The sequence below is a fragment of the Pipistrellus kuhlii genome, unplaced genomic scaffold (genome assembly GCF_014108245.1).
Source record: "Pipistrellus kuhlii isolate mPipKuh1 unplaced genomic scaffold, mPipKuh1.p scaffold_m20_p_8, whole genome shotgun sequence".
Lineage (NCBI taxonomy): Eukaryota > Metazoa > Chordata > Mammalia > Chiroptera > Vespertilionidae > Pipistrellus > Pipistrellus kuhlii.
In genome coordinates this window covers 42657370-42683494 of record NW_023425584.1, presented here as the reverse complement: position 1 = coordinate 42683494, position 26125 = coordinate 42657370, and the positions used below count along the sequence as shown (strand labels likewise).

Below are 26125 nucleotides of genomic sequence, written 5' to 3'. Positions count from 1 at the left end.
GGCCTGGTAAGTCACACATGGGTCACAAGGCCAGCGAGAACAAGGAAGAGAAGAATAACAGCTCTCATTTACTGTGTGATTCTATGGATTAGCACATACATGACCTTATTTATTCTTTAAAAATCTTCTGAGGCAGGAAAATTATTATTCCTATTTTATAGACTTTGAGTGATAGCGTGGGAGAACTCACACCACTTCTTACACAGCATATACATATTAGGTAGAAGAGCTGGAACTCAAACTCAGGCAGTTTTATACTTTAGAAAAATCATCTTGGAGGCAGGAAGGCTGGGTCAGAGGGAGTCGAGGCTGAAGACAGAGAATAGAGGTTAGTTAACGCAGAATTCTGACGAGGATGGAGGAAGATCTGAACTCAGGGTGTCAGTAGGGTCCAAGAGAAAGGAACGATATTAAAGAGGAAACGCCCACAGAGCTTGGTGACCAGGTAAGTTGGAGGAGAAGATCAGTAGTAGGGAGGGAGCTTAGGAAGGAACAGTCTCAGTGGAAAGCCCAGCCCCTCTGTCCCAGGCTCTGCTGAGGGAGCCCTTTCTCCCATGTCATCATCTCTTTTAATCCTCCACAAGATCTCTGTGAGGTGGTGTTACTCCTACAGTCGGATGGGGAACTCGAGACTCAGAGAGGGGGATTTTATTTTTGAGTGTACAGAATTTAAACCATTGATCTAGGATTTGAATTCACATCTGCTGGATGGGTGCTGTGGGGATGAGAGAGAGGGGTCAAAAACACAACCTGAGAAGCAGATAGGTTCTTGCTGGTGAGTTTGGTGAGTTTAGAAAACAAGTTTTTTTTTGTTGTTTTTGTTTGTTTGTTTGTTTAATATATATTTTATTGATTTTTTTACAGAGAGGAAGGGAGAGGGATAGAGTCAGAATCATCAATGAGAGAGAAACATCGATCAGCTGCCTCCTGCACACCCCCTATTGGGGATGTGCCTGCAATCAAGGTACATGCCCTTGACCAAAATCAAACTTGGGACCCTATCCACTGAGCCAAACCAGTCAGGGCTAGAAAACAAGTTTTGTTCTCATTTGTTTTAATTTACTTATTTTACCATAACTAATTTTTTAAAGTTCAGCTAAAAGTTCAGAGAGATTTCTAGTAAAATTGTTTATAAATAATGTCAATGCTACTAAAAATAAAGTAACAATTTGGAATATGAATCTCTAGTGTGCTACATGAACTCCTTCAGAAGGCAGTCATTGAAAATAGAGTTTTGCTACTATTCCTCTTTATTAGTTTTTAATTGGTATTTGGTATCTTTAGACCTTTTATATACCACTTATACTGAAATTTGTGTTTTCTAGCCGGCAATACTATTCCCCCAAGAAATGTTACTATAAAATTAGTTTTTTTTTAAGGCCAACACAGGCACACTGATCGCCTAGCAGGGTATTTAATCTCTATTTCTTGTTAGATCAGATTCATTTTCTGTAGAATGGTTTTAGTTATGATTTTCCACTTGTAGGCAATATGATTCTGAAAAATAAAAACAAAAGACTTGGTAAACAGTATTTACTATTAGGATTGTTCAGGACAGATTAATGCTCATCACCATGAGATCTCAGATCCTGGCTAGAGACAGTTAAAACCCTTGAGCACAGTTAAAACCAAGAGAATACAGGATAACAGAGCTGGCAGCCCTAGGGTTGGGCCACATTGAGAAGGGAGCACTGTGAAGGAGCAAATTCCTTGCTTGCTTGCTCCCATGTAGTAGGCATTTTGTTTCTCCTGTTTGTAGCCAGCCTACTATAATACTTCTTCCATTTTGCTAACATGTGCATACTTTATACCACACTTTTGTGAGTGCATGCCTATTGCTATGTTCCATGCTTCATCTTTCTTTGATGTGTTTTCCTGCTCATGTAATTTTAAAGTTTGGGATTGTTTTTCTATCTCTAATGATGTTTTGATCATCTCCAAGAACTCCAGATTTAGTGTTAGGCATTTGTGAAAGCAGCAGCAATGTAGTAGCCCCCTAATGATTATTTGGTTCCCAAAAATGCCATTAAGCCTCACCAAAGAACATGACAATTCTGCCTTTTAAACCGCAATCATTGCCACCCTTTATCTTTACAGCTGCCTTGAAAGTCTTTCCTCAATTTTGTTGATTTTCCTCTTAGGCAGCATTCTTGTAATAAAGTAAAATAATAATTCATAGTATTTATTACTGCAATAGCCAGTGTTTTCCTAGCCTTTGGCCAAAACAGCACACTCACACACAGACACACAAAACAGCGGAGTCCTGATCCAAAACATCACCTCTCCCCCTGCCACCTCCTCGTCAGAAACAAACTGTGTGAACTTGGAGGCCAGAGAGCCTCTGCTTGGGGCAGTTAGTTCAGTGATTACCGATTTGAGTGCCTTGGTGGCTAACATTCTTTAGCCTCTGTATTATCATTTCTTTTTACTCCAATACACACAAACCCATTGGCCCTGTGAAATGTCAGTAGATCAGAACACATCTCACTGAGGGTTCTTCCATAAAAAACATGAAGCAACTGGACAGCTCTTAGAAAACGCTGTAAGGCTGCTCCGCCCAGACAGCCACGGGATGTGCTGAGGCCATGGATGGGAGAGGTTCAGAGATTTGATGAATTCCTCTGGCCACAGGATGCCAGTATTGAGCCACGTTCTGTTTGACAGCATTCCTGGGGTGAAGTGAAGAGGGGCTCTTAAGGGACTAGACACACAGAAAGCTTTCTCCTGCCGCCTGTGACAGCGTGCTTAATCCTCCTGGCTCTTTATGTATTTATTTATTTATAGAAACACCAGCTTCTCACCCAAGGAAAATGAGGCAGAATAGCCACTGGTATATTTAGCAGATAACCTGATGAAAACTAATCCTGGCAAAACCCAGCCAGGCTCCCAGCAGCCACTTTACTTAACAGTCTGGGTTTACAAGCCAGACCTCGTCACGACCAAGAGTGAGTGGGATCATTGGAAGTTGGTTCCTGTTGCTCAGGGCGAGATAGGAGGACAGCTGCATTTAAACAAAGTATTTGATTAGAGCGACTCATACCCGGCAGCACCAGCAGAATGACTGTATCCATCTCTGTGATGGTGACTAGGCAATGCCCCAGTCCTAAAAGCATACGCTGCTTAAAATGTGCTGCGGTGACTTCATTTATGATTCCTCAGTGAAAGCTGCTTTAATGCATTGAACAGACACTTCATGAAGACTGCAGTGCCACATGTAAGACTAGTTAAGATTGCCTACATTTCTGAGGGGCCCAAATCATCTTCATGGATAAAATGAGACCATCCATGTGAAAGGTTTTGAGGTCTTTAAAAAAAAACACAACAAACCCAAATATGCTATTATTCTAATCCCGACTGCTGGGGAAGATGGTTTGTGTGCTAGTATTTTATGACTTCTGGCAGTAGTTCCTGTGATTGTACCAGGTGTGGTTGGAAAATCAGATTCTGCAAGGTCACTTGTTGTTTCAACTGGTTTCAGGAATACCTACTGAATACGAAAGGTAAAACTTGAAAATACAATTGCTGTTTGGTCTTGTATCTGGTAGTTACTGTAAACAGCAAATACAGACTCATTGGCTCTACTTTATTTAAAGAAATAGTATCATGGTGTTGGTTATCCACAAAGCCGAAGGACTTATATGAGCATGAGTGTAATTGAATGCTACATGCCTGGGCAAGCAGGAAACTTCCTCAGAGGTACCCTTGGGTTTGTTGAGAACCTGTCTAACAGCAGAGCTGTAGAAAACCTAGAAGAAAAAGTTTGTGTGGCTCCAACAGCTACTCAAAGCCAAAATCAGCCACTCCACCCAAACCTCTATAATGATGAAGATTATCCAAATCTTGAGCATAAGAAAGCCACAGGAAACACAAACTGGTTGAATGTGGAAGAAGAGAAAGGATGGGAGTGAAGAACTAGAAGAGAGAGTCTTTGGCCCAGATATCCTATTGAATAGAAGTTTAGACTGAACATTCAGGAAGGAGAATGTCACACTAGGAAAGCAGCAGGGTCCCAGAACTGCTCTCCCTTTGTGACCCAATGCAGTGTTGTGACCTGGGGAAGCAAGTAGGCTAAGAAAACAAAGGGTCCCAGATGATGGTCCCAGAATAGGGACACACACTTTGGAAGGGGCTTCTGTTTGGACATGCTAAATTAAAAAGATGCTAAATTAAAAAGTCAGTTATTAAAAAAAGAGGAAAGATAAATCCCAGTAGATAAATGCATGGACACACACACTCACACACACACAGACACACACACACACACACACACACACACACACACGTGGAAGTTGTAGAGATAGTTCAGCTAGCTACAGAAGACTTCTCCAGTGAGGAACAAAGGGCAGATAAAATTGTCAATTTAACATCACCGTTTTGCATTTGATCACTGTAGAAAATTACAACCCTGTTTCACCCAATCAGAAGACTCTAGCTCCTTCTCTGCCTATAAAGCAACCTCTATTGATTGACACTTTTATTCTATTTGTTTTACTAGGATAATTTTACCATTTCCCTTTCCTATAAGCATGGAGTTTTATTGCTCTTAAGTGTTCACTTGTGCTTCAAGGACATCTCATTGTAGAATGGGCTGTGACAAAATATAATTTATTTGCAAAACATTTACATGGAGTTTACCATTTGCCAGAACTGTGCTGGGCCCTGTATCATCAATGGATAGGATAAAAATTAGTATGCTGAGGAAAACAACTGTTACAAAGCAAATGGTGGTATTAAGTATTGCTTGGAAGGACTATTATAGGTGGCAAGTCATAAAAGAGAAATGCTAGCTGTCTAGGTGAGAGATGATCTGGGTCTGAAGCCACTAAAATGACATGGTATTTTGAGAGGCTCCAGGGCTAGTACGGTAGTAGTTTGAAGAGGTTCTATAGGGATTTATTACAAAGAATAGAAGTGACCAAGAAGTAATGTCCTGGGAAACCAAAGTCACAGAGTTCTAGGACTATCAAGATAAAATGACCTTAGAAATGATCTAGCCTGGTGGTTTATTCATGTTAAGTATATCTGAATCACACATTTTTGGGCTCCATCTTCAGTTTCCAATTCATTGGGTCTAGGGTTGGGCTTGTAAAGATGTCTTTTGGATATTTTAGCTGGTCTGCAGAATACACTCTGAGAACCACAGACCAAGTCCAAGTCCCTCATTCTTTGTTAAATTAATTTATTTTTATCAAGATACTAGAAGCCCAGTGCACAAATTCATGCTAGGGTGGGGGCCGATCAGGGGAAGGGACTCTGGGTGGTTGGTGGGCCAGCATACCCCCTGGTTGAACTCCTGGTCAAGGGGACAATTTTCTTATTACCCTTTTATTTTATAAGATAATTGGCATATAACATTGTGTTAGCTAAAAGTGTTAAATATGTTGGTTTGATACATTTACTAGATGTACCAGTTAATAACGTGGATTTTTTTCAATAGATGGAGTTACACAGATGTTGATATATATGCGATTTGATATATTTGCTCTTTTGTTGTATTGACAACAGCTTAAAAACTTCCTATGTTAAATTTTCTGAAGGTGTTAACATCATAGATATTTTTATGCTTAAAAATGTTGACGTTCATGCTAGGAAAAAAAAGGGTATTTGTGGGAAGTTTTAATTCATTACTTTATTTTGAAGAAAAGTGCTGCTCAATACTTTGGGAAGCTTATGTTGAGCATGATCCATCTCTAGATACTTGTGAATGCTGGTTTAAATGCTATAAAAGTGATGATTTCGAGGTGAAAGACAATGCCCAGGTCAACCAAAAAAGTTTGAAGACCAACAGTTACAAGCATTATTGGATGAAGATCATAGTCAAACCCATAAACAACTTGCTGAAAGATTAAACGTTGCTCAGCAAACAATTTCTGATCATTTATAAGCAATGGAAAAGATTTTAAAAGAAGGAAAATGGGTGCTATATCAACTGAACAAAAAACAAATGGAAAATTGAAATGTCATCAATAAAATGTTTCTTTAATGGCACGAAAGAAAGTCTTTTTTGCATTGAATTGTGACTGACAATGAAAAGTGGATTTATTTTGAGAATCCCAAATGCACAGAATCATCGGTTGATCCAGGTCAACCATCAACATCAACTGAAAGGCCAAATCTCTTGGGAAAGAAGACAATGGTTGGATCAGGAAGGTGTGGTGTATTAAGAGTTTCTAAAACCAAATGAAACCATTAATACTGATCACTGCCAACAACAAATAATCAATTTGAATTACACTTTGATGGTAAAACAACCAGAATAGGCCAGACAGGGCAAAATAATTTTGCTTCATGATAATGCACCATCACACACTTCAAAACCAGTTAAAGACACGTTAAAAGATCTTGCCTGGGAAGTATTAACCCACCCACTGTATTCACCAGACTTTGCTCCTTCATATTACCACTTGTTCCGATTGATGTCGCATGAACTTTCTAAGCAGCACTTCAAAACGTATGATGAAGTGAAAATTGAGTTTCTGATTGGTTTGCCTCAAAACAAGAAAACTTCCATTGGGATGCTATCCACAAATTACCTGAAAGATGGGGGAAATGTGTAGCTAGCAATGGACATTACTTTGAACAAAGCACTTTTGATGTTTCTCTTGAAATTATCATGCTTTCTTTAATTATAAAATTGGCATTATTAACCGGTACACCTGTATATACTGCAATGTGATTGCTACAGTAGCATTAGCTGACAATAGCTTTATTATGTCGTGTATTTATCATTTCTTTTAGTGTGTGTTGAGAGTAGTTAAGATTTAGTCTCTGAGCAACTTTTATAATATGGTACATTGACAATAATCACTATGGCGTGCATTACATAGAACTTACTTATTTACTAGTTTTAAGTCTGCACCCTTACCATCTCCCCATTTGCCCCACTCCCTATCCCCTGATCATCAACATTCTACTCTGTCTTTACATGTTCAGTTTGTTTAGATTCCACATACAAGTTATTTCAAACAGTGTTTGTCTTTGTCTGATTTATCTCACTTGGCATGATATCTTTAATGTCCACTCATGTTGCTGTAAATAGCAGGATTTCCTTCTCTCTCCTGGTTAATAATATTTCACTGTTTGTATGTGTGTCACATCTTCACTCATTTTTGATGGACACTTGTGCTGTTTCCAAATCTTATATATTGTGAATAATGCTTCAATGAACATGAGTGTGCAGGTATCCCTCCGAGATACTGATTTCAGTTTCTTTGGATACATACCCAGGAATAGGATTGCTGGCTCATATGGAAGTTCTATTTTTAATTTTTTGAGGAACACCCATAATGTTTTTCATAATGACCGTTCCAATTTACATTCTTACCAACAATGTATAAGGATTCCCTTTTCTTCTTATCCTTGCCAACATTTGATATCTCTTGTCCTTTTTATAATATTTTTGGAAGAATATGATTTTTATTTTATTTTTTTTTGCCTCTCTTATGTGTTTGGTTTAAATGTTCTAGTCCAGCAGGCCTCTATGTTCCATTTAACCATCAGGAACTTTGGTCTCTTCATCTCCTGGGGCAGTGCCACTTAAAGTATGGACTGCAAACAAGTCTAGCTCATGAACTGCTTGGTAACAGTATTATGAATCAAGTCATAATATCCTAACATATGTATGGTAACATCTCATTGTGGTTTTATTTTGCTTTTTTTTATGATTAGTGATGTTGAACAACTTTATGTATGTCTCTGTTGGTCATTTGTATATCTTTGGAAAAAGATGTATTCAGGTCTTTTTCCCACTTTTAAATAAATTGGATTATTTATTTTTCTGCTATTGATTTATCAGAGTTCATTATATATTTTGGAAGTATGCTTTGCTAATATTTTCTTCCATTTTGTAACTTGTCTTTTCAACTTATTGTTTCCTTTGCTTGGCAGAAGCTTTTATTTAATGTAGTCATATTTGTTTTACTTTTTGTTGCCTGTGCTTTGGTGACTTAACCAACAAATCATTGCCTAGATCAATGTCAAGGACCTTTTCCCCTATGTTTTCTTTTAGAAGTTCTATGGCTTCAAGTCTTACATTAACATTTTTGGTTTATTTCAAATTAATTTTTGAGTGATATAAGGAAAATTGTTTCATTTCTTCTTGTATGTGGATACCCAGTTTTATGTCCTTTCCCTATTGTGTATTCTTGGTACCCTAGACAAAAATAAGTTAATTAGATAGGGAGGTTTGTGTATCAGTTCTCTGTTTTGTTCTACTACTTTATGTGTCTATTTTTATGCCAGGACCATACTATTTTGATTACTATAGCTTTGCATTATAGCTTGAGATTAGGTATCATGATGCCTCCAGATTTATTATTTCTCAGTATAGCTTTGGCTATTTGGTGTTTCCAAACAAATTTTATGATAAGTTTTCTACTTACATTATAAATGCCATTGGGATTTTGATCAGGATTGCACTGAATCTATAAATCATGTTGGGTCTAATGGACATTTTCTCAATATTAATTCTTTCAATCCTGGAACACAAGATATTTTTCTATTTCTTTATGTCTTCTTTAATGTCTTTTATCACTGTCTTATAATTTTCACCTCCTTGATTAAGTTTCTTCCCAAGCATTTTATTGTTTTTAATGATATTGTAAATAGGATCCCTTTCTTGATTTCTCTTTTAGATAATTTATTGTTAGTGTCCAGACATGCTACTGCTTCCTGTATGTTTATTTATACCCTGCAATTTTAGAATTTATTCATTACTTCTGATACTTTTTAGTGTCTTCTTTAGGATTTTCTATATATAAGATGTCGTCTGTGAACAGAGATAATTTTACTTCTTCCACTCTGATATGTATATCTTATATTTCTTTTTTCTACTTAATTGCTAATTGCTCTGGCTAGGATACCAGTACTATGATGAGCCATCCTTTGATCATGGTGAATGAGCCTTTAACATGTTGTTGAATCTGGTTTGCTAATATTTTGCTGATAATGTTTTTAGCCATATTAATCAAAATATTGGTGTTCATTCTTCATGTTTGATATAATTCACCAGTGAAACCATCTGTTTCTGAGTTTTTCTGTATTGGGAAAAACTGATGGGTCTGAGCCTTGAACTGCCTGGGGAGTGGGACAGGATAATGACAGTACCCCTAGCAATAATAGGTCAGAGCCAGTACCTAGGACCCAGGGGGCAGGGCTTGGAGCCGCAAGAGCTATCTCAACAATGACAGTTTAGAGTCTTGACCAAGGATGGAGGGAGAGGAGAGAAAGGCAGCAGCAACACAGTCCTAAATAATGGCAGGCAAAGTGTTCTTGGGATCCTGAGGGCTGGACTCAGAGCAGGGGAAGTTGCCTCACCTGAGCCCAGTTGGGCAAAGAGAAGTGGCAGCTCAATTCTAGTGTATGGTGAGATGCTGGGGCACAGCAACAACCAGAGAACCCGAGGCCATCTCACTTCAGCAACAGCTCCAGCACCTAGGAATAGATACAGAGGTGGAGGCTCTCCAGGCTGCTCCATCAGGGGATCAGCATGTTCAAGACTGTGGGAGACCTCTTTACAAACGTTGCAAACCCCAGATTTAGTGAGGTTTGCTGGGGTTCTCCGGTTCTCTTTCTCTGGGAACTTTCTTAGATCTCTGACTGGGGGATATGGTGATGTAGGCAAAATACTTTTTTACTTAATTATGTGGCCATCCTTGATTTCTGAGCTCTGCTACGTTTTTGCTGCATTTTTTTTTTTGCTGTTGTTGTCTAGACTTTAGAGCTTTTCCTGAGCTATTTTCTTCCATTTTAGCTACTTATTGTCCTGTTTTTTTTAAGGCGATGATGAGCATTGGGACCTCCTAGCCTTTTACTAGTAGCTTGCTGATGTCACTCTCAAGTCCCTCATTCGTATAGATGAGGCAAATGAGGTCCTGGGAAATGAAATCTTTTGCTCAATAAAACACTACAAGTTTGAGACTGAAAATTTTATTCTGATTCTTCTCTTGACTTTGCTGAGGAATTGATTGTAATCTCACAGGTATGAAAACAACAAAGCAATTTTAAACTGAATATGAAATGTGTTTTTGAACAGTTATTTACATCTTGATCCTATTGTCTCAGAATATTTTCAGTCTCCTGATTCATAAATAAAAGTCCTTATTTTAATAGAAAGTATTAACATATTCTTCTGAGAAGTCATCATGGGAAGTTATAGACGTGGCATACATTAATTGAGCATGATAGAATTCTAATGAAGTAAATAATTCTTGTTAGGGCTCTATGAAATAGCAGTTGTGTGTTTTCAGTATTCAACTCCAAATAATTCATGTTTTGTTGTATGTTTTTTTGTTTGTTTGTTTTATTTCTCATTTCTGTACATTTTTAATTTTTCTTCATTATTTCTTTGTAGGCAGAATAACCAGAACATTACAAATAATACTGGAAGTTGTACCAGAAGAAGATTGTCATAAATTATAAATTAATGCATTTGAAATCTTGGCAATCTATCCTTGGCTTTGTTTCTGCCCCAAAAGCTGAAACAAAGTATGGACGTTCACCTCACTTTATGAAAATCCAGAGGACTGCAGGTTTGGTGATGGAATAAAGGAATCATTTATTTTTATTCAGATCTTTTAGTGTATTCAAACTGGTTTCTAAGAAATTTAGTTATAACTCCATGTAAGTGTAGAAAGCTGATATGCAGCTATACCATGACTTCACGTGATTCTTGTGTTCCTGATACCTACCTGTTGAGGTGAGGAGAAAAGACTACGGAATGGACAAAATTAACTCAGTGGTCTTTCTCTATAACATATCATGGCTAAGAAACTTCAAATTGAAGACTGAGGTGTTTTCTGTATATATGGGTTTTGTAAAAACATTTTTTACTTACTATAGAAAACTGTACTGTGAAAAGTGTTTTCTATTCTTCTAGAGAAAGAACAACAACAACAAAAAAAGCATACATCATCATTATGGACAGAAGAAAGAGAGAAATTTGTGTTACATTGGCATTGCATTGCTTCCCCTTTCGGTGCCAACTTAAATGAGACTCATCTTTTAAGGGTTAATACTAACAGCATTGTGAACAAAGGACAGAGGGGGCATACCTAACTTTATTAAATACATTAAAGAAGAGCTTCTAGGAGCTATTGTTTACAAATCCAGGAATTATGTTTGTGTAAAATCATTGAGAATTTACTATGTCGGGGTATATTTTTTCACTCCTTGTTAGGAAGCTCTGTGGTTGTCCGACATTTTGTTTTCATGGCAGCCCATTTGATCAGGAAAGGATGTAACATCCTTCTTCCAGCAAAACAGTAGCCAGTTCGGCATTAAATCCTTTTAAGCATCATTACCTGTTTCACAAACAATTTACCCTTGATAAGTATATCTAAATATGTGTATTTTCAAATCTTCAAATTAAAATATCAATGTTAAGACAGAAATCACCAAGAAAGAAAATGCCCCAAATATTATACCTAACCCTATAATCATATCTATATGCAATGTTAGTAATTTTGAACAATATTTTTAGTTTATAGTTATATTTACATGGTGATGAATTTTGACAGGCTGTACATTTCATATATATATATATATATATTATATTCTGTTAAAATATTTCTTCAGATAAAACTGTACAGATCAATTAGGAAATGACATATATTTACATAAAAATTGAGCAAGAAATGCCACTGCTAAATAAGATGCACAACTGATGTTTCTAAAAATTTTCCTCTTCTATAGCTAGGCTTTGTCAGTAATTTATTCACCCTAATTATCATTTAATCTGCAAAAGAGATAACTGATAACAGATTCACTAAAAGAAATAGAAATTGTGCATGCATATGTATATCCAGACAGGTGTTATTATGCTAAGTTCAGAAACTATTGTGCAATTTTCTAATGATAGTAATATCATGGTGACATTTGTTAACTATTATTTACACACATCTAAGGTTAAGTAGCTCATCATAGCCAGTTATGTTTCATCCTTTAATTTTTTGCCCATTTGAAAATAAGAATTTTTGAAAGAATGACACTGATTAAAATCATTAAGAGAAAATGTAGAGTTCACAGACAATTGACAAAGTAATAATGATATTTCATAATTTGAGATAATTCTAATTCACAAATTTCAATTTTTTATCTTGCTAATATTTAAAATATATCCAAGATTGACTTTTTTTTTTTTACAAACCTACTATTTGGGTCTGTAAGTGAATTCATAGGGTTTTAAAAGTCTCTGCTTCCTATATCCATTTAGCCATATCTCTTTCCACTATATTGTTCCTGGAGGTATTTCAATCTAGGTCCATATATTCTAAACCAGAAAACTCTTCTTGGATTTATATGTAATGAGAAAAAAGGTAGAGTCTCATGGAGGGATTTGTACATGTAACATCCTGAGGTTCTTGATTATTCCTGAACATAATGTATGGTTCTTGATTATTCCTGAGGCTAATGGTCTTATAGCAACAGATAAGTCTCCACATTTTATTTATTTGTTTATTTTGAGTTCTAATTTCTCTTTAAATATATGACTGAACTGGCTAAGTAGAATACATATTCTTAATGATTCTACAAGGAAAATTCCTTCATCATTATCAAAATGAATTTTCCTTATTAAACTTCTAATACCATCTTAATACCATTTTAACCAGACAGGAAGTCAGGTAGTAATTTTTAAAGAAAGTAATGGAGATTATTAAACTATAACTTATTTTTAGGCTAATCATGACAAAACATGTTTTCTGTGGTGAGGAAATCAATATTCATAATTGTTATTCACAATTGTATCATATCCTAGGAAAGGTGGCTGATTCCAGACCACACATAAATGTTAGGTGTGTTCACACACATGTGCTATCTGCTTGTACAGTATCTCCCCCAGCCACACTGGCACAAAATTAGGACAGATTATTAGGATATTGTAGAAATGCATGAGTTTATCTAACACTAAAATAACTATGTTGAAACAAATTTCCAGATTGCCTTATGTGTCTGGTAAAATTATTTCCCCAATTGCTATCCTGTATAATAAAAGGCTAATATGCTAAGTGTCTGATTGTCTTCAACCAATCAAAGCATAATATGCTAATGATATGGTAAGGCCACTTAATAGCTTGCTGTGACATGCACTGATCACCAGGTGGCAGTTGCTCCAATTAGTAGGTTAGCTTGCTGCTGGGGTCCAGCTGATTGGGACTGAGGGAAATGGGCTGGACATGCCCTGGAGCCCTCCCATGGGTCCTCCCTAGATGGCCAAATTCCTGTATCCTTCCCAGCCCTGATTGTGCACTGGTGGGGTCCCTCAGCCTGGCCTGTACCTTCTTGTAATCCAGAACCCCTCAGGGGATCTCAGACACCCAGTTTCAGCCCGATCTCACAGACCAGGCTGAGGGACCCCACTGGTGCATGAATTCATGCATCAGGCCTCTAGTTTAAAATATCATCAGATGGTTAGCATTCCACTGTATCAATCAATGGAATTCTCCATGCACTGTAATCAGTTCTTTAGGAAAATCAATATTTTATCTCTATTACCAGATAAGTGTAATGATAACTAAGAAAGGGAGCATTTTTGACCTATAGTTGATTTCTTATCATTGAGGTATATGTTATGAAAAGATAGAAAACTGAAGCTCAGAGTGGCAGGAAATGAAAGTAGTAAATGATTGGAGGTAACAATATTTTGGTGTAATTTATTATGCAGTGTAGTGAGAGAAATATTAAAAATTCAGTGCCTGCTGCACATAGGTGGACATCCTGAGAAGCTAATGAAACTTAAGCTTCAGTGCTGCTCATTTAGACATGCCCCTTCCAAGATCCTGTACCTAATTTTGCTTTAGGAATTATGTACTAATTTTCTTGAAGCAAATCAGCAAAATTGTATATACTTCTGGCCCTACAAAATCAAAAACCCTTTTGATTAAAATACTTCCACTGCTTTTTCTATTAGAAATAGCATGGAATATTTGTAAAATATATTTTTAAATAAGGTTGTGAGTTAGTTAAAGTATCAATATATAAGTGGCTTTCTCATAATATACATTATGTGATATATAAGGGGAGAGTTTCACCTTTCACATATTTGTCAGTTCTGAATGATAGAATAATAATAAATAGGATTCTAATTGTAGTTCTTTTTCTTTTTCTTTTTAAAGGTTGGTTGGAAATAGAGAGATTTGGGATTTGAATGCAGATGAGTCAAGAAATTTAATGTTACTTAAATATAATTTTGCTTCTTTTACCCTACTAGTATATGATGGTCTATATGTCAGTGTTGATAATGTCTGCAGGGTTACATTTGACTTTCCTAACCAAAGTCAGGAATTAAGCACATCATCTGTAACTGGCAACAAGCTCATGGTGGATCTAAATGAGAGTAGATAATGAGTCATTTTGACAGCTTCTGTTTACATTATTTATATATAGTTAATAGAATTATTACCTGTACATGATTTTTAGGATAATTTTCTTATAAAAGGCATTTTTAATCTTTTCCATCATATATAATACCTAAAAGTGTATCCTGTAGGTAGTATCTTACTATACTTAAAAAATGTATTATAACAGTTATATTTAAGAAATAATCCTTTCTTCTTTCTATTGCATTTTTCAAATTAGTTGGTATAAAAAAATAAATGCTCAGACTAATTTTATATTTGACATAAATGCACAAAGGCATAAATCATGGTCTCACAGGAACTTCACCAGTCTTCCATGTTGTGAGATAATGTTCTTTATAAGCCTCCAGGGCTATTAACTTGATTTCTTTGAACTATTTCTCTGTTTTCTTGGAATGAATCAATGACTCCTTCTGTATTATTTTTGGCATGATATCCTCCAGATAGGAGTGAGTCTTATTTGGATCTATACAATTACCAATATTCTTAGGTTTACTTACAACCACTTAGGTTTACTTCCTTGGTAGTCCCCTCCCCCTTTTTTCTGTTTCCATTGACTTAAAACATCACTGGAGGATGGTTACAGTCTCCAAATAGTTACTTGTACATGTGCATTTCAGCTATAGATTGAGGGTACATTTATAATATCAATAGCTGCCTTTATGTGTTTATAGATAACAATCTTCTCAAGAAACTGGAGCATTAGGCATCTATCTGAATGTCATACAAAATGGGTGCACCAGTTTGAAAGTGAACATATACACTACTGGTATTTTTTAAAGAATGACTTTCAAGTGAATTAATTTATTGGTTAGATTTGCTTGCTGAATCCATATTACCTCTTGCTGAAGTCTCTAAAGGCCGTGCTGAAAGCTAGAGGAAAAATAAAAATGGATGCAGTTATCTCTTTTGCAGCAGTGACTGCATTTTGAGCACCTTGTGTGATAGGGTATTTTGCACAGTATCTTGTGAGAAAATGTCAGGCCTTTGGATGTTACACCTGTAACAGTTGGGTTGTCAGTGGTCTGACTTAAAGGATTGTGACGTTAGACCTCAATTATTCCTGCTAATGCTTCCATGCATGCTCAGAAGCTCATTCATCTCACACTAGGAAGCAATGCAATGTGGTTCCCTGGTTCTAGGTTCAAACTGTCTGAATTAAAAGGATTTCTGAAGCAAATAAACAAAAAAAAAGGATTTCTGAATTCTTTTGTCCCTAGTATTTCTCCTTCACTCCAAATTTCCTTTTATTGACACACACACACACACACACACACACACACACACACACATACACACACACACACATACATATATATGCCTAAGCAACCAAACAACCGGACAACCAGTTGGTAGCTATGACGTTCACTGACCACCAGGAGACAGACCCTCAACACAGGAGCTGCCCCCTAGTGGTCGGGGCACTCCCACAGCAGGAGCACCGCTCAGCTGACAAACAGGCACCAGATGTCTGGCTTAAGGCTGGTGAGTGCAGCTGCAGCATCACAAGTCTCTCCAGGGTGGCAGGTGTAGTGCAGCACCCAGCCTGGGCTCCTCCTGCCCAGCAGCCGCTTCCCACACTACTTCAGGCTGTGCAGGATCAATGTGGATAGCAGGCTGGAGCCCTACAAGTTGGTGGGTAAGGGGAGGTCCACCAGTGTTTGAATTTGTGTATCAGGCCTCTCATATAATAAAAAAAACAGATTGTTTCAAATGAATGTATGCTTATAACAGAATAGAACTGACCTACATTAAACTACTGTGTGCATTCATAATTTTAGACACTACCACATAGCACTTTTTAATTGTTCTGGAAATAAAGCATAATGTATATGTAGCTGCGGTTATCACACCAACAACAAGGATCCTCCAAAAATTTTTAAGTAGCTGGGATTATTTTGATTCTTTCCTTGGAGAAATTTTTTACCTAATAGTTTTCCCTTGTGAATGTTTTTTCTAATGCTATAAATCTGGAACGAAACTATTCATGCTTACATCTTGAAAACTGGGACCTTTTTACATTATCCATGTTAGGAGAATGGCATATTCCTTAACTCTTTTAAGCTATTTAGGGCCAATGCTGGTGTTCAAAATAGCCAATGGTACCTGCCAACTCTTTTGAGAATTTGCAAACCTAAGTATCAGATGTGCTAAGACTGCATTGCTTCCTACCATGAGATAGAGTGTCTCCTCTCTGTGCCACTGGTGAACAGGCATCTAGTTGTGTATTAGTGATTACCTGCTGGCAACCTGTGCACGCATAATAAGCATAGAAAGGCAAGCCACGTGGCTGCCTGGACTGAATACTTGGGGAACTTAATTTGTCCTACTTTTCTGACTAAGATTTTATACAAGATTTTGTAGAGCTTGGTTTTTGCTTATTATAGAGTGGATTAGATGGTAGTTATGCACTGGTAGAGATGATTTTTAGTTACTGACTCAGAATTCATCTCATGATGAATCATTAATATCTTTGTATTAAAAGTTTGTATTTACTTTATAAAAATGGGTTTAGTGAGTTTTGTGTTAAAATTTGGCCTAGTAATAGTAACTTCTTTTTCAGTTCTCAAGGAATAGAATATTCTGTATGTGTATGTTCATATTAACATATCATTAGGTAACATGTATGAATGTATTTAAATGCCTTTTATATCCTATGTCATGTGTCAGTAATTTGCACCAATAGAATCAATTGAGCCCAGTGGGAAAACAGTAGTTGGGTTACTCCAGCGAGTTGTGCTGGCAGCCATCTCTTTGATTTGTGCTTAAACTGTAATATACAGACCAGCTATACCCCTTAGCTTGGATCTGGAATGTATTTGTCATGACCTTGTTACCATTCCCCTACTTGATAGGGATCAGGGGGATGGTGGATTTGTCCTAGTGATCTAAAATACAGGAATAGAGAAATCCAGCTGTGGAGGAGTGGGCCTCAGTTTCCTAAGTGGTCCTCATCTGTAGTCCTTCACTTTGACATTGTGTTAGTGAAACTTGGTAAAGGGGATTGTGTGTATTTTATTCTTTTACACAATCTCTTGCATTGATAAATTCTTAAGGAGCAAAACTCCTTTTCTGCACCTATATTCCAATCATATTTGGAGTACTAAGATATTTAGCTATGAAAATATAAATGGTGCACAGAGAATTTCATTCGTAGATTATATTGCGTTTCTAGGGTTCTCTGGCACAGATACCTATACCAGCATGTGATTTGCGAAATAAAATGGATTTTTTCTACAGCTTAATGATTTCCTTCTGGGGAGAATTCTGGTGCAGAAATCAGACTGCCAGATGGTGTTTATGGGCTATTTGTGTAAGTGGTAAGATACTATGAAATAAGTGTGATTTCATCTGGTGGAAACTCTTGACGCATATGTTTTGCATGGAAGAAATTTTGGTGCAATATGATGTCACTCAATTTTGCATTGAATCTAATTTCAATTGTGTTTATGTATAAGTATTCTTGTCATGCTTCCAGGTCATTAAACTTTTGTATACATATTTTTGTACATATTTTTACTTGAAAATATTTGAAATGGAAAGTAAATAAACATTTGATAGTTTACATAATAAAAGTCATGGTTTGGTATTTGTTTTTAAGCACTGTACATTTCATTTCATTGAAAGTTTGTGATTAAATGATTATTTATCTGTCACTAATTCTGTGAATTTGTTGGTGTCTCCCACTTATCATCAATTTCCTGTACTAAAAAATGAAAGGGGGGGCAGTTTCAGGAAACACCGTAGACACTTTTCTTCCTCATGATCTGCATCTTTCTATCCTCTGGTCTAAAATATCAGCAACTTCTTTTGCTTTCACTTGCCCCAGTTCAGTTTTGCTATTTCTTGCCTCCTAACAAAAGTCTCATCTCTTGTCTCTTTCATTCAGCCTTCACATGTTTCCCCAGAACATTCTTTCCGAAACAGAAATACTGTAAAAATCCTTAATAGTTTAACCACCCCCCCATAGATAAAATCCAAACTCCTCCATATAATATACAGGAATTTCCATAATCTGCCACCTTTCTTTCTCCAGCTTCAATGACCACTTCTGTATTCCCTGAAGCAATATTAAATGCATTTTTTAGTAGTTTAACAAAGAAATGATGCCGTTATTTCATTTGACACACTACAGATTTACAGGAATTATATTTTCCTCCCCCATTCTTATATCCTACTCCCCACATAGCAAACTTCTACCCAAAAGTCATCTCTTCTAGAAACGTTCCCCAAGTTGGTTCAGACCTGACCCTTAAGCACCTTTGTTATCTATATACCTCTTGGCCATTGGTATGTCTTTTTGAAAAATGTCTATTCAGGTCCTCTGCCCATTGTTAAAATAAATACTTCAATTTATTTTTTATTCTGTTGAGTTATACGAGTTCTTTATGTTTTAAATATTAACCCTTTATAGAATATATGGTTAGTAAATATTTTTCATATTCCACAGGTTGCCTTTTCATTTTGTTCATTGTTTCTTTCACTGTGCAGAAGCTTTTCCATTTGCTGTAGTACCACTTGTTTATTTTTTTCTTTTGTTCCATGTGTTTAGTGTCATCTACAAAAATAAATCCCTGCCACGACCAATGCCAAGGAGATTTTTCTCTGTTTTCTTCTAGGAGTGTTATGGTATCAGGCTTTTACATTTTAGTATTTCATCTATATTAAATTATTTTTGGTGAGTTGTGTAAGACAAGTGTCAGTTTTCATTCTTTATATATGGATATCCAGTTTTCCCATCACTATTTACTGAAGACTATTTTTCTCCAGTGAATATTCTGGATGACCTTGTCAAATACTAGTTGACGGTTCATGTATGCATTTATTTCTGAGCACTTGACTCTATTCCATTGGTCTGTATGTCTGATTTAATGCCAGTACCATTCTGTGGGATTACTAGAACTTTGTAATATAGTGTGAAATTAGGAAGTATAAGGCCTCCAGCTCTGTTTTTCTTTCTCAAGATTACTTTGGCTATTTGGGATCTTTTGTGGTTTCATAAACGTTAGGATTGTTTACTTCTTCTTTTTTTGTGAAAAATCTCATTGAAATTTTAATATGGATTGCATTGAATCTATAAATCACTTGGGGTTGTGTGGGCATTTTAACAATGTCAATTCTTCTGACCCGTGAACATGAGATATCTTTTCTACTTATTTGTGTCTTCTCCTGTTTCTTTTATCGTCTTATAGTTTGCAGTGTAAAGGCCTTTTATCTCCTTGGTTAAAATTATTCTTAAGTGTTTCATTGTTTTTGATGCTATTGTGAATAGGATTATGTTCTTTATTATTTTTTCAGATAGTTTGTTGTTAGTAAACAGAAACAGAATATTCTTATATCTTGGTTTTATATTCTGAAATACATTCATTTATTGGATCTAAAAGTTTTTTGGTGAAGTTTACTAAATGTATGATTATGTCATCTGCGAAGACAATTTTGCTTCTTTTCTGATTTGGATTCCTTTTATTTTTGTTGCTTGCCTATTTTTTCTAGTTAGGATTTCCAGTCCTATGCTGAATAGGAGTGGTGAGAGTGGGCACTCTTAGAGAAAAAGCTTCATCCTTTTATGATTGAGTATTCTGGGTTTGTCATGTATCACCTTTATTATGTGAAGGTATGTTCCTTCAATACTCACTTTGTTGAGAGTGTTAAATATATTATAAAAGGATGTTCTAATGTGTCGAATGCATTTTCTGCATTTGTTGAGAAGGTCATATGATTTTTATCTTTTATTCTATTAATGTACTCTATTATATTCATTGATCTGTGTATATTGTCCCATCTTTGCATCCCAGGAATAAATTCCGCTTGGTCATTGTGTCTGACCCTGTTAATTTGCTGTGAATTTGGTTTGTTATATTCATAAGGCTGAACTCCCCAGCCAGGTGGTGCCGTTGGCTGGACTCTGTGTTCAGTCTGGGCTGCAGGCTCAGCTCCATGATTGGACAGTCACCTGGCTGTGCTCCACTCTTGGGTGAGATCTATGGTTGGAATCCCTGGTGAAGTTGGGCTGCAAGTTGTAATTTGCATTTAGGTGTGGCTGGAGGCTGTGCTCCAGGATCAGGCATGGTTGCTACCCTATGCTTCATGATTGGACAAGGTGGCTAGATGGGCACTCTGCCTGGAAGAGGCCACTTGCTGTGCTCAGCAATTGGGAAGTACTGTAGGCTCAGATGCCAAGGTTGCATGAGGTCACTGTTTGGGCTCCTTAGAGATGGGGTGGAGGTTATCCTCTGCAGTTGGATAGACCTGTTGGCCTGGATCTCTGCCTGAACAGGGCTACAGCATGGATGCCTCAGCTGCCCAGGTTCTCTGGCCAGGTTTGCTGCTCAGGCAGGGCTGGAGGCCGTGTCCAGCAGTTGTATGGAGCTGCCCACTTGCTTTACTATCTTGGTGGGGCCATAGTATGGGCTCTGCTACTGGCATAGCTGCTGGCTGTGCACCTAAACTGGGCAGAACTGTCGACCAAGTTCCCTAGTCAGAAAGGGCCACTGGTGTGGGTCTACGGATAGGTAGAGCTATTGTTTGGGATCTAAGGTGAGGCACCGGTATCATCAGGAATGCTGTCTGCCAAAATCTACATACTTGTTACTATGAATCCTGTTCCTCATCTCCTTCTCTAACTGATTCCCCAGGGATCCCTGTCAGGCAACACCTAAGTGTGCTTCCTAGGGAGCTTCCTGGAATGTGGGGAAGCTGGGTGTCCACGTCTGGCTCTCCTTTATCTACTGGAGAAATCATAGCCGTGGTGACTCCCTGGGTGTGGCGTTGCTCTGGCCTGAAGGAGAGGAGATGCAGCCAAAGGGAAACCATTCCTCTAAACCCACTAATGCAGTTTTTCTTGGTTTTTGTGTTCCAATATCAGTGCTTCACCCTCACCTCCAGGACCTGGGGTCTTCACAAAGGCGTCTTGCTATAAGCAGTTGCTAGTTGTTCTTTCTCTGAGGGGAACTAAAGTCAGGAGCCATCTATTTTGCCATCCTGCTTTGATACAGTGTTTTATACCCAGGTTTACCTTACCTGATGTTCCATTACCAGATGTTTTTCAATGCACTTATAGTGACATATTGATTTCCTTAAAAGAATAATTTGATATCATCCAGGTGTGCCTAATGATAAGAAAAGGTTAATGTAGAAAGTCTATGATTATTAGTTAAACCCTTTCTCAAATTAAAGCTCTCAGATTTCAGTGAGAGAATATTGAATCAAAGGACTGAAAGGGCAGAAGAAATTGAACAATGGTTCAATTCTGTAATAGATGCTATTTATCATTTTTATTAAACTTCGTATTAGCCATGTGCTTTGCATTGTCTAGGATACTCCTTACCATTCTCTGTGAATAAGACAAATGACAAGTCTTACTTCCATTTTTGGATTAACAAAATAAGTACAAAATAGCTAAAATGGCTTGCTTAAAGTAACAGAGAAAGTCAGAGGTCAGAATAGAAATTCTGATTATCAACTCACTCTTAAATTTCAGAGTATTTAATCAAGCAATCTCTTAAGTGAAAACAATTACTTTTTATTTATAAGTCAAATATTTACTCTATATCTCCTACACAATTAACAATGAATTTAATGGTATGGGAAATGTACCAAGATTCCTCAGCTATATCTAGGAACTCACAGTAATTCAGCTCAGATAAAGAAGAATCTTTAATAAGCCACAGGACACACCATTTAATGCAGTGTGTGGTTGGCTGTGAAACTGTGTACTGCCACTGTAAATGCATGAAGATATAAAAGTGTTGGGCTTGGCACTAGTCCTTAAATATTAGGAGAAGAAGGGTAGAAGTTTATTTGTGTGTGTGTGTGTGTGTGTGTGTGTGTTTTACAATTTGAGACAAGGCTTGTATGCAAAGCATACTCTGCTTTTGGTTCATAAAAGAGTTAGGTCTGAGTAGAGTCAAGGATAATAAATACAGAAATGTTGATTGTATCATGTCTACTTATGATAGAGCCTTTAAATCAGGATAATGAGTTTGATCTACAAATGGAAGCCACTGAAGGCATTCATGAAGAGAATACTGAGGAAGGTTATACTAGGTTATACTGTAAATTCTGTGAGAGAGGAAAAATGAATGAGGAAAAATCTGAAATCAGCAAAATCCAGCTGATGAGCTTTTATTTTAAAATATATTTTTTATTGATTTCAGAGAGGAAGGGAGACAGAAACATTAATGATGAGAGATAATTATTGATCAGCTGCATCCAGCTGTCTCCCACTAGGAATTGAGCCTGCAACCCGGGCATGTGCCTGTGACTGGAATCCAACCCAGGATCCTTTAGTCTGCAGATGGATGCTCTATCCACTGAGCCAAACCAGCAAAGGCAAGATGATGAGCTTTTGTAACAAGTAGCTATGAAGTCTAGATTAGTATTGTAGATAAAAGAGCACCAGAATGAGAAATTCTGGAGAAAAAACAACAGATCTTTGTGCCTGGCTTACTATGGAGGAAGAGGGAAGGAGGAGTTAAAGTAACTAGGGTTTCAAGCCTGAATGAGCTGATGAATAAAGGAGCACGTGATTGAAACAGGCATATTTAGTGGTAAACTTCTGATATCTTTCTATGAGGAAATTGAAGCACATTTTCATGATGAAGTATTGAGGCTGAGGATGTGAAAATTCCATCTGGATACATTCTCTGAAAATTAGATTTTGGGCAAAAACTCAGGTGAGAGGAGAGGATTTGAGGCACATATTGTTCATATTCCTGGGAAGGCTTATAACATCACTTTTCTTCCCTACTTAAATTATAAATAAATGAAGACATAAGTCAAAATTGTCAGGCAGGTAGGAGAACAAAATACCATGTTCATTGATGATAACAGCTAATATAGAGGAATGTGATTCATGACTATGGGCAAGCAGGCTTTCTAATATTGAACTCTACAGCTAGAAAGATTTGCTCACCCCATTGCAGGCAGCCTTAAGCCTGCAATAGCCTCTTCCCATAGATCCCTGACTCTGTAAAACTTATGAGCTGGAGCAGCATGGTAAAATTAATTCCCTCTGAGGTCAGGATGCCTCCCAAGAGAGAAAAGCTACATAATAATTCCCCCCCCCCCCCCAATTCTTCTAGAATGAGGCTAAGAGTGTTTCCCTCTTCTACATGGAAGTAAATATTAGGGTTGGGAAAGAACCATTTCCTAATCTCCTTCACCCATCACATTTAGGAGCACTCTGTGTAGAAATGCACCTTGGGTTCAGAAAACATATTTTTTGTTCTTTGTATCCCCAATATGACTTAAGCACAGTGCTTTGCAAATGTCACTTTCTTTTTTTTTTAAATATATTTTATTAATTTTTTACAGAGAGAGGGATAGAGAGTTAGAAACATCAATGAGAGAGAATCATCGATCAGCTGCCTCTTGCACACCCCCTACTGGGGATGTGCCCACAACCAAGGTACATGCCCTTGACCGGAATCGAAGCTGGGACCTTTTAGTCCGCAGACCGATGCTCTATCCACTGAGCCAAACCAGTTTCGGTGTCACTTTCTTTTTTAAAAAAATTTTTAAGGTATTATATGTGTACATATCTTACCATTGCCCCCCCACCCCCACCCCACTCCCATCCATACACAGATGTCACTTTCAACAAATAGTTTTTGGTTAAATGAGTAAGTGTAGCTTGCAATTGAAGATTATCTGAATTGATGGCTTTCAACTGAGAGAATGTAAAAAGAGTAGAAGAGGGTGGCCCATGGAGTAAGTTGGCATGAGCTAGGTAGGAAGAAGAATGAGGCAGGGAACTAAATGGGAAATGAGAAATAGGTAACTACTAAGACTCTTTGGATCTAAGATGAATGTGTTACACCTGTTTTGGATGACACAATTCACTATAGTTTTAGAATAACTTCCATTGATATCCCCATTTCTTATATTTTGTTCAAGTTGGCCCCCATTATGAGCTTTGGAATTTGAGGTATGTGGTAAGTGAAAAGATTTCAATGATTACTGTGTTATCTTCTGATCCCAGAAGCAAAAACACAATTTTCAACCTTAACAAGCATGTTTCTGCCTTAACAAGCTTGTTAGGATGTATTATATTACTTAGGTTTCTTTAGGATACAAGTAACAGAAATTCAAGTAATTAAAGCAAAAAAGTAAATATTATAAGAATAAAGCTATGTTTTGAAGAACCATTTGTCAGGAACACAGTTTGGCATCAGAACAGGCCCCAAATCTAGGAAAGAAAAGCTCCAGGAATCCAGGCAACATGCTCTCTTCATTTCTTACCTCTATGTCTCTGTATGACTCTGTGAACTGACTTTCTCTGTATAATTCCTGAGTTTATACAGCTCCTCCACTCAATAAAAAACTCAGACAAGACTCAAATTTTTTAGTCACAATTATAGGTAATACATTTTAACTCCAAGCAGAACACAATTATTGCCTTGGACCTCAGGTCCCCTGCACAAGTGAATGGTTGACTGCTTTGGGGGAAGTAAAATTCCCAGAAATGATACTAGCTTTAAAAGTTCTCCCCACTTCTCTCTCTCCCCCTCTCCCATAGACATACATGCACACAAAGCATAAATAAATCAAGAAGTTGAAAAGAAAAGAAAAAAATGAAATACAGCCAGCGATAAAATAACTAACATTTATCAAATACATATTATGTGCCTTTAGTACTATTCTAAACACTAACTATATACTCATTTAAACCTCATCCTATATAATAAAGAGATAATATGCAAATTGACCATCACTCCAACACACAAAGATGGCTGCCCCCATATAGTCAAAGATGGCTGCTCCATCCTATATAATAAAGAGGTGATATGCAAATTGACCATCACTTTAATACACAAGATGATTGTCCACTAGTGGCCAAAGATGGCCACTCCCATGACACAAGACAGTTGGCAGGGGAGGGTAGATGGGAGTGACCAGGTCTTAAGGGAGGGTGATGGGGGGTTCAGGCCTGCAGGGGAGGGCAGTTAGGGGTGACCAAGTGGCAAGGAAGGGAAGTTAGGGGTGACTGGGCCAGCAGGGTAGGACAGTTAGGGGTGACCAGGCCTGAAGAGGAACACAGTTAGGGGTGACCAGGCTGGCAGGAGAGTGGTTAGAGGGTGATCAAGCTAGCAGGCAGAAGCAGTTAGGGGCAATCAGGCAGGCAGGCAGGCAGGTGAGCGGCTGGGAGCCAGCAGTCCTGGATTGTGAGAGGGATGTCTGACTGCCCATTTAGGCCCGATCCCTTCCTGGTGGGATCGGGCCTAAATGGACAGTTGGACATCCCTCAAGAGGACCAGATTAGAGAGGGTGCAGGCTGGGCTTAGGGACACCAACCCCTCTCCCCCAACTCCCATGCATGAATTTTGTGCACCAGGCCTCTAGTTACTTTATAAAGTCCACATTATTATGAACACATAATAAAGGCAAACTGTAATTTAGTAGTATGTCAAAAGTCACACAATAAGTGTTTGGCACATTTTAAATGAATGCATCTTAAAAGTATTCCTATCCTGACCACCAAGTGTTTTATTTTCAATTCATTCAAAGTATTGAACTTTATTTGCTTACTGAACAAAAAAAGAAGAAACTTTCATCAATAGGAGGAGTGATGGTGGATATTAATGCTTGTATAGGAAATCTATAGGTCATAGGGCATACTGGTGCTTATCTGGACAATGCCTTACCTGGCTATGGGGAGATGTTAAGAGTGGAAGTATTATTTGTTAAATCAAACTGACAAGACATGAAGTTATAGAATGTGTGAAAATAACAATTATATGTAAGTATGAATGTTTAATACTTTGTTATAT

At 37.4% G+C, this 26125-nt stretch overlaps 1 protein-coding gene across 13 annotated transcripts in view; it reads left to right on the top strand.

Moving 5' to 3' along the window:
* SLC7A11 (solute carrier family 7 member 11) overlaps positions 1-26125 on the top strand; it is a 156701-nt gene that overhangs the window by 62745 nt on the left and 67831 nt on the right. For 4 of the 13 annotated variants that reach the window (XR_004985542.2, XM_036423517.2, XM_036423516.2 and 1 more), the window contains one exon: positions 10352-11105. The exons of 5 other annotated variants lie outside the window; for them this stretch is intronic. Coding sequence is in view for 5 of the 8 variants with exons in the window: in XM_036423517.2 (XP_036279410.1) it covers positions 10352-10419 (68 nt within the window). In the remaining 3 variants the exon portion in view is untranslated. Of the gene's footprint in view, positions 1-9417; positions 9994-10062; positions 10211-10351; positions 11106-26125 lie in introns of those variants that run through there. 4 more of the 13 variants (XR_004985541.2, XR_006740717.1, XM_045576781.1 and 1 more) reach the window with 4 other exon arrangements.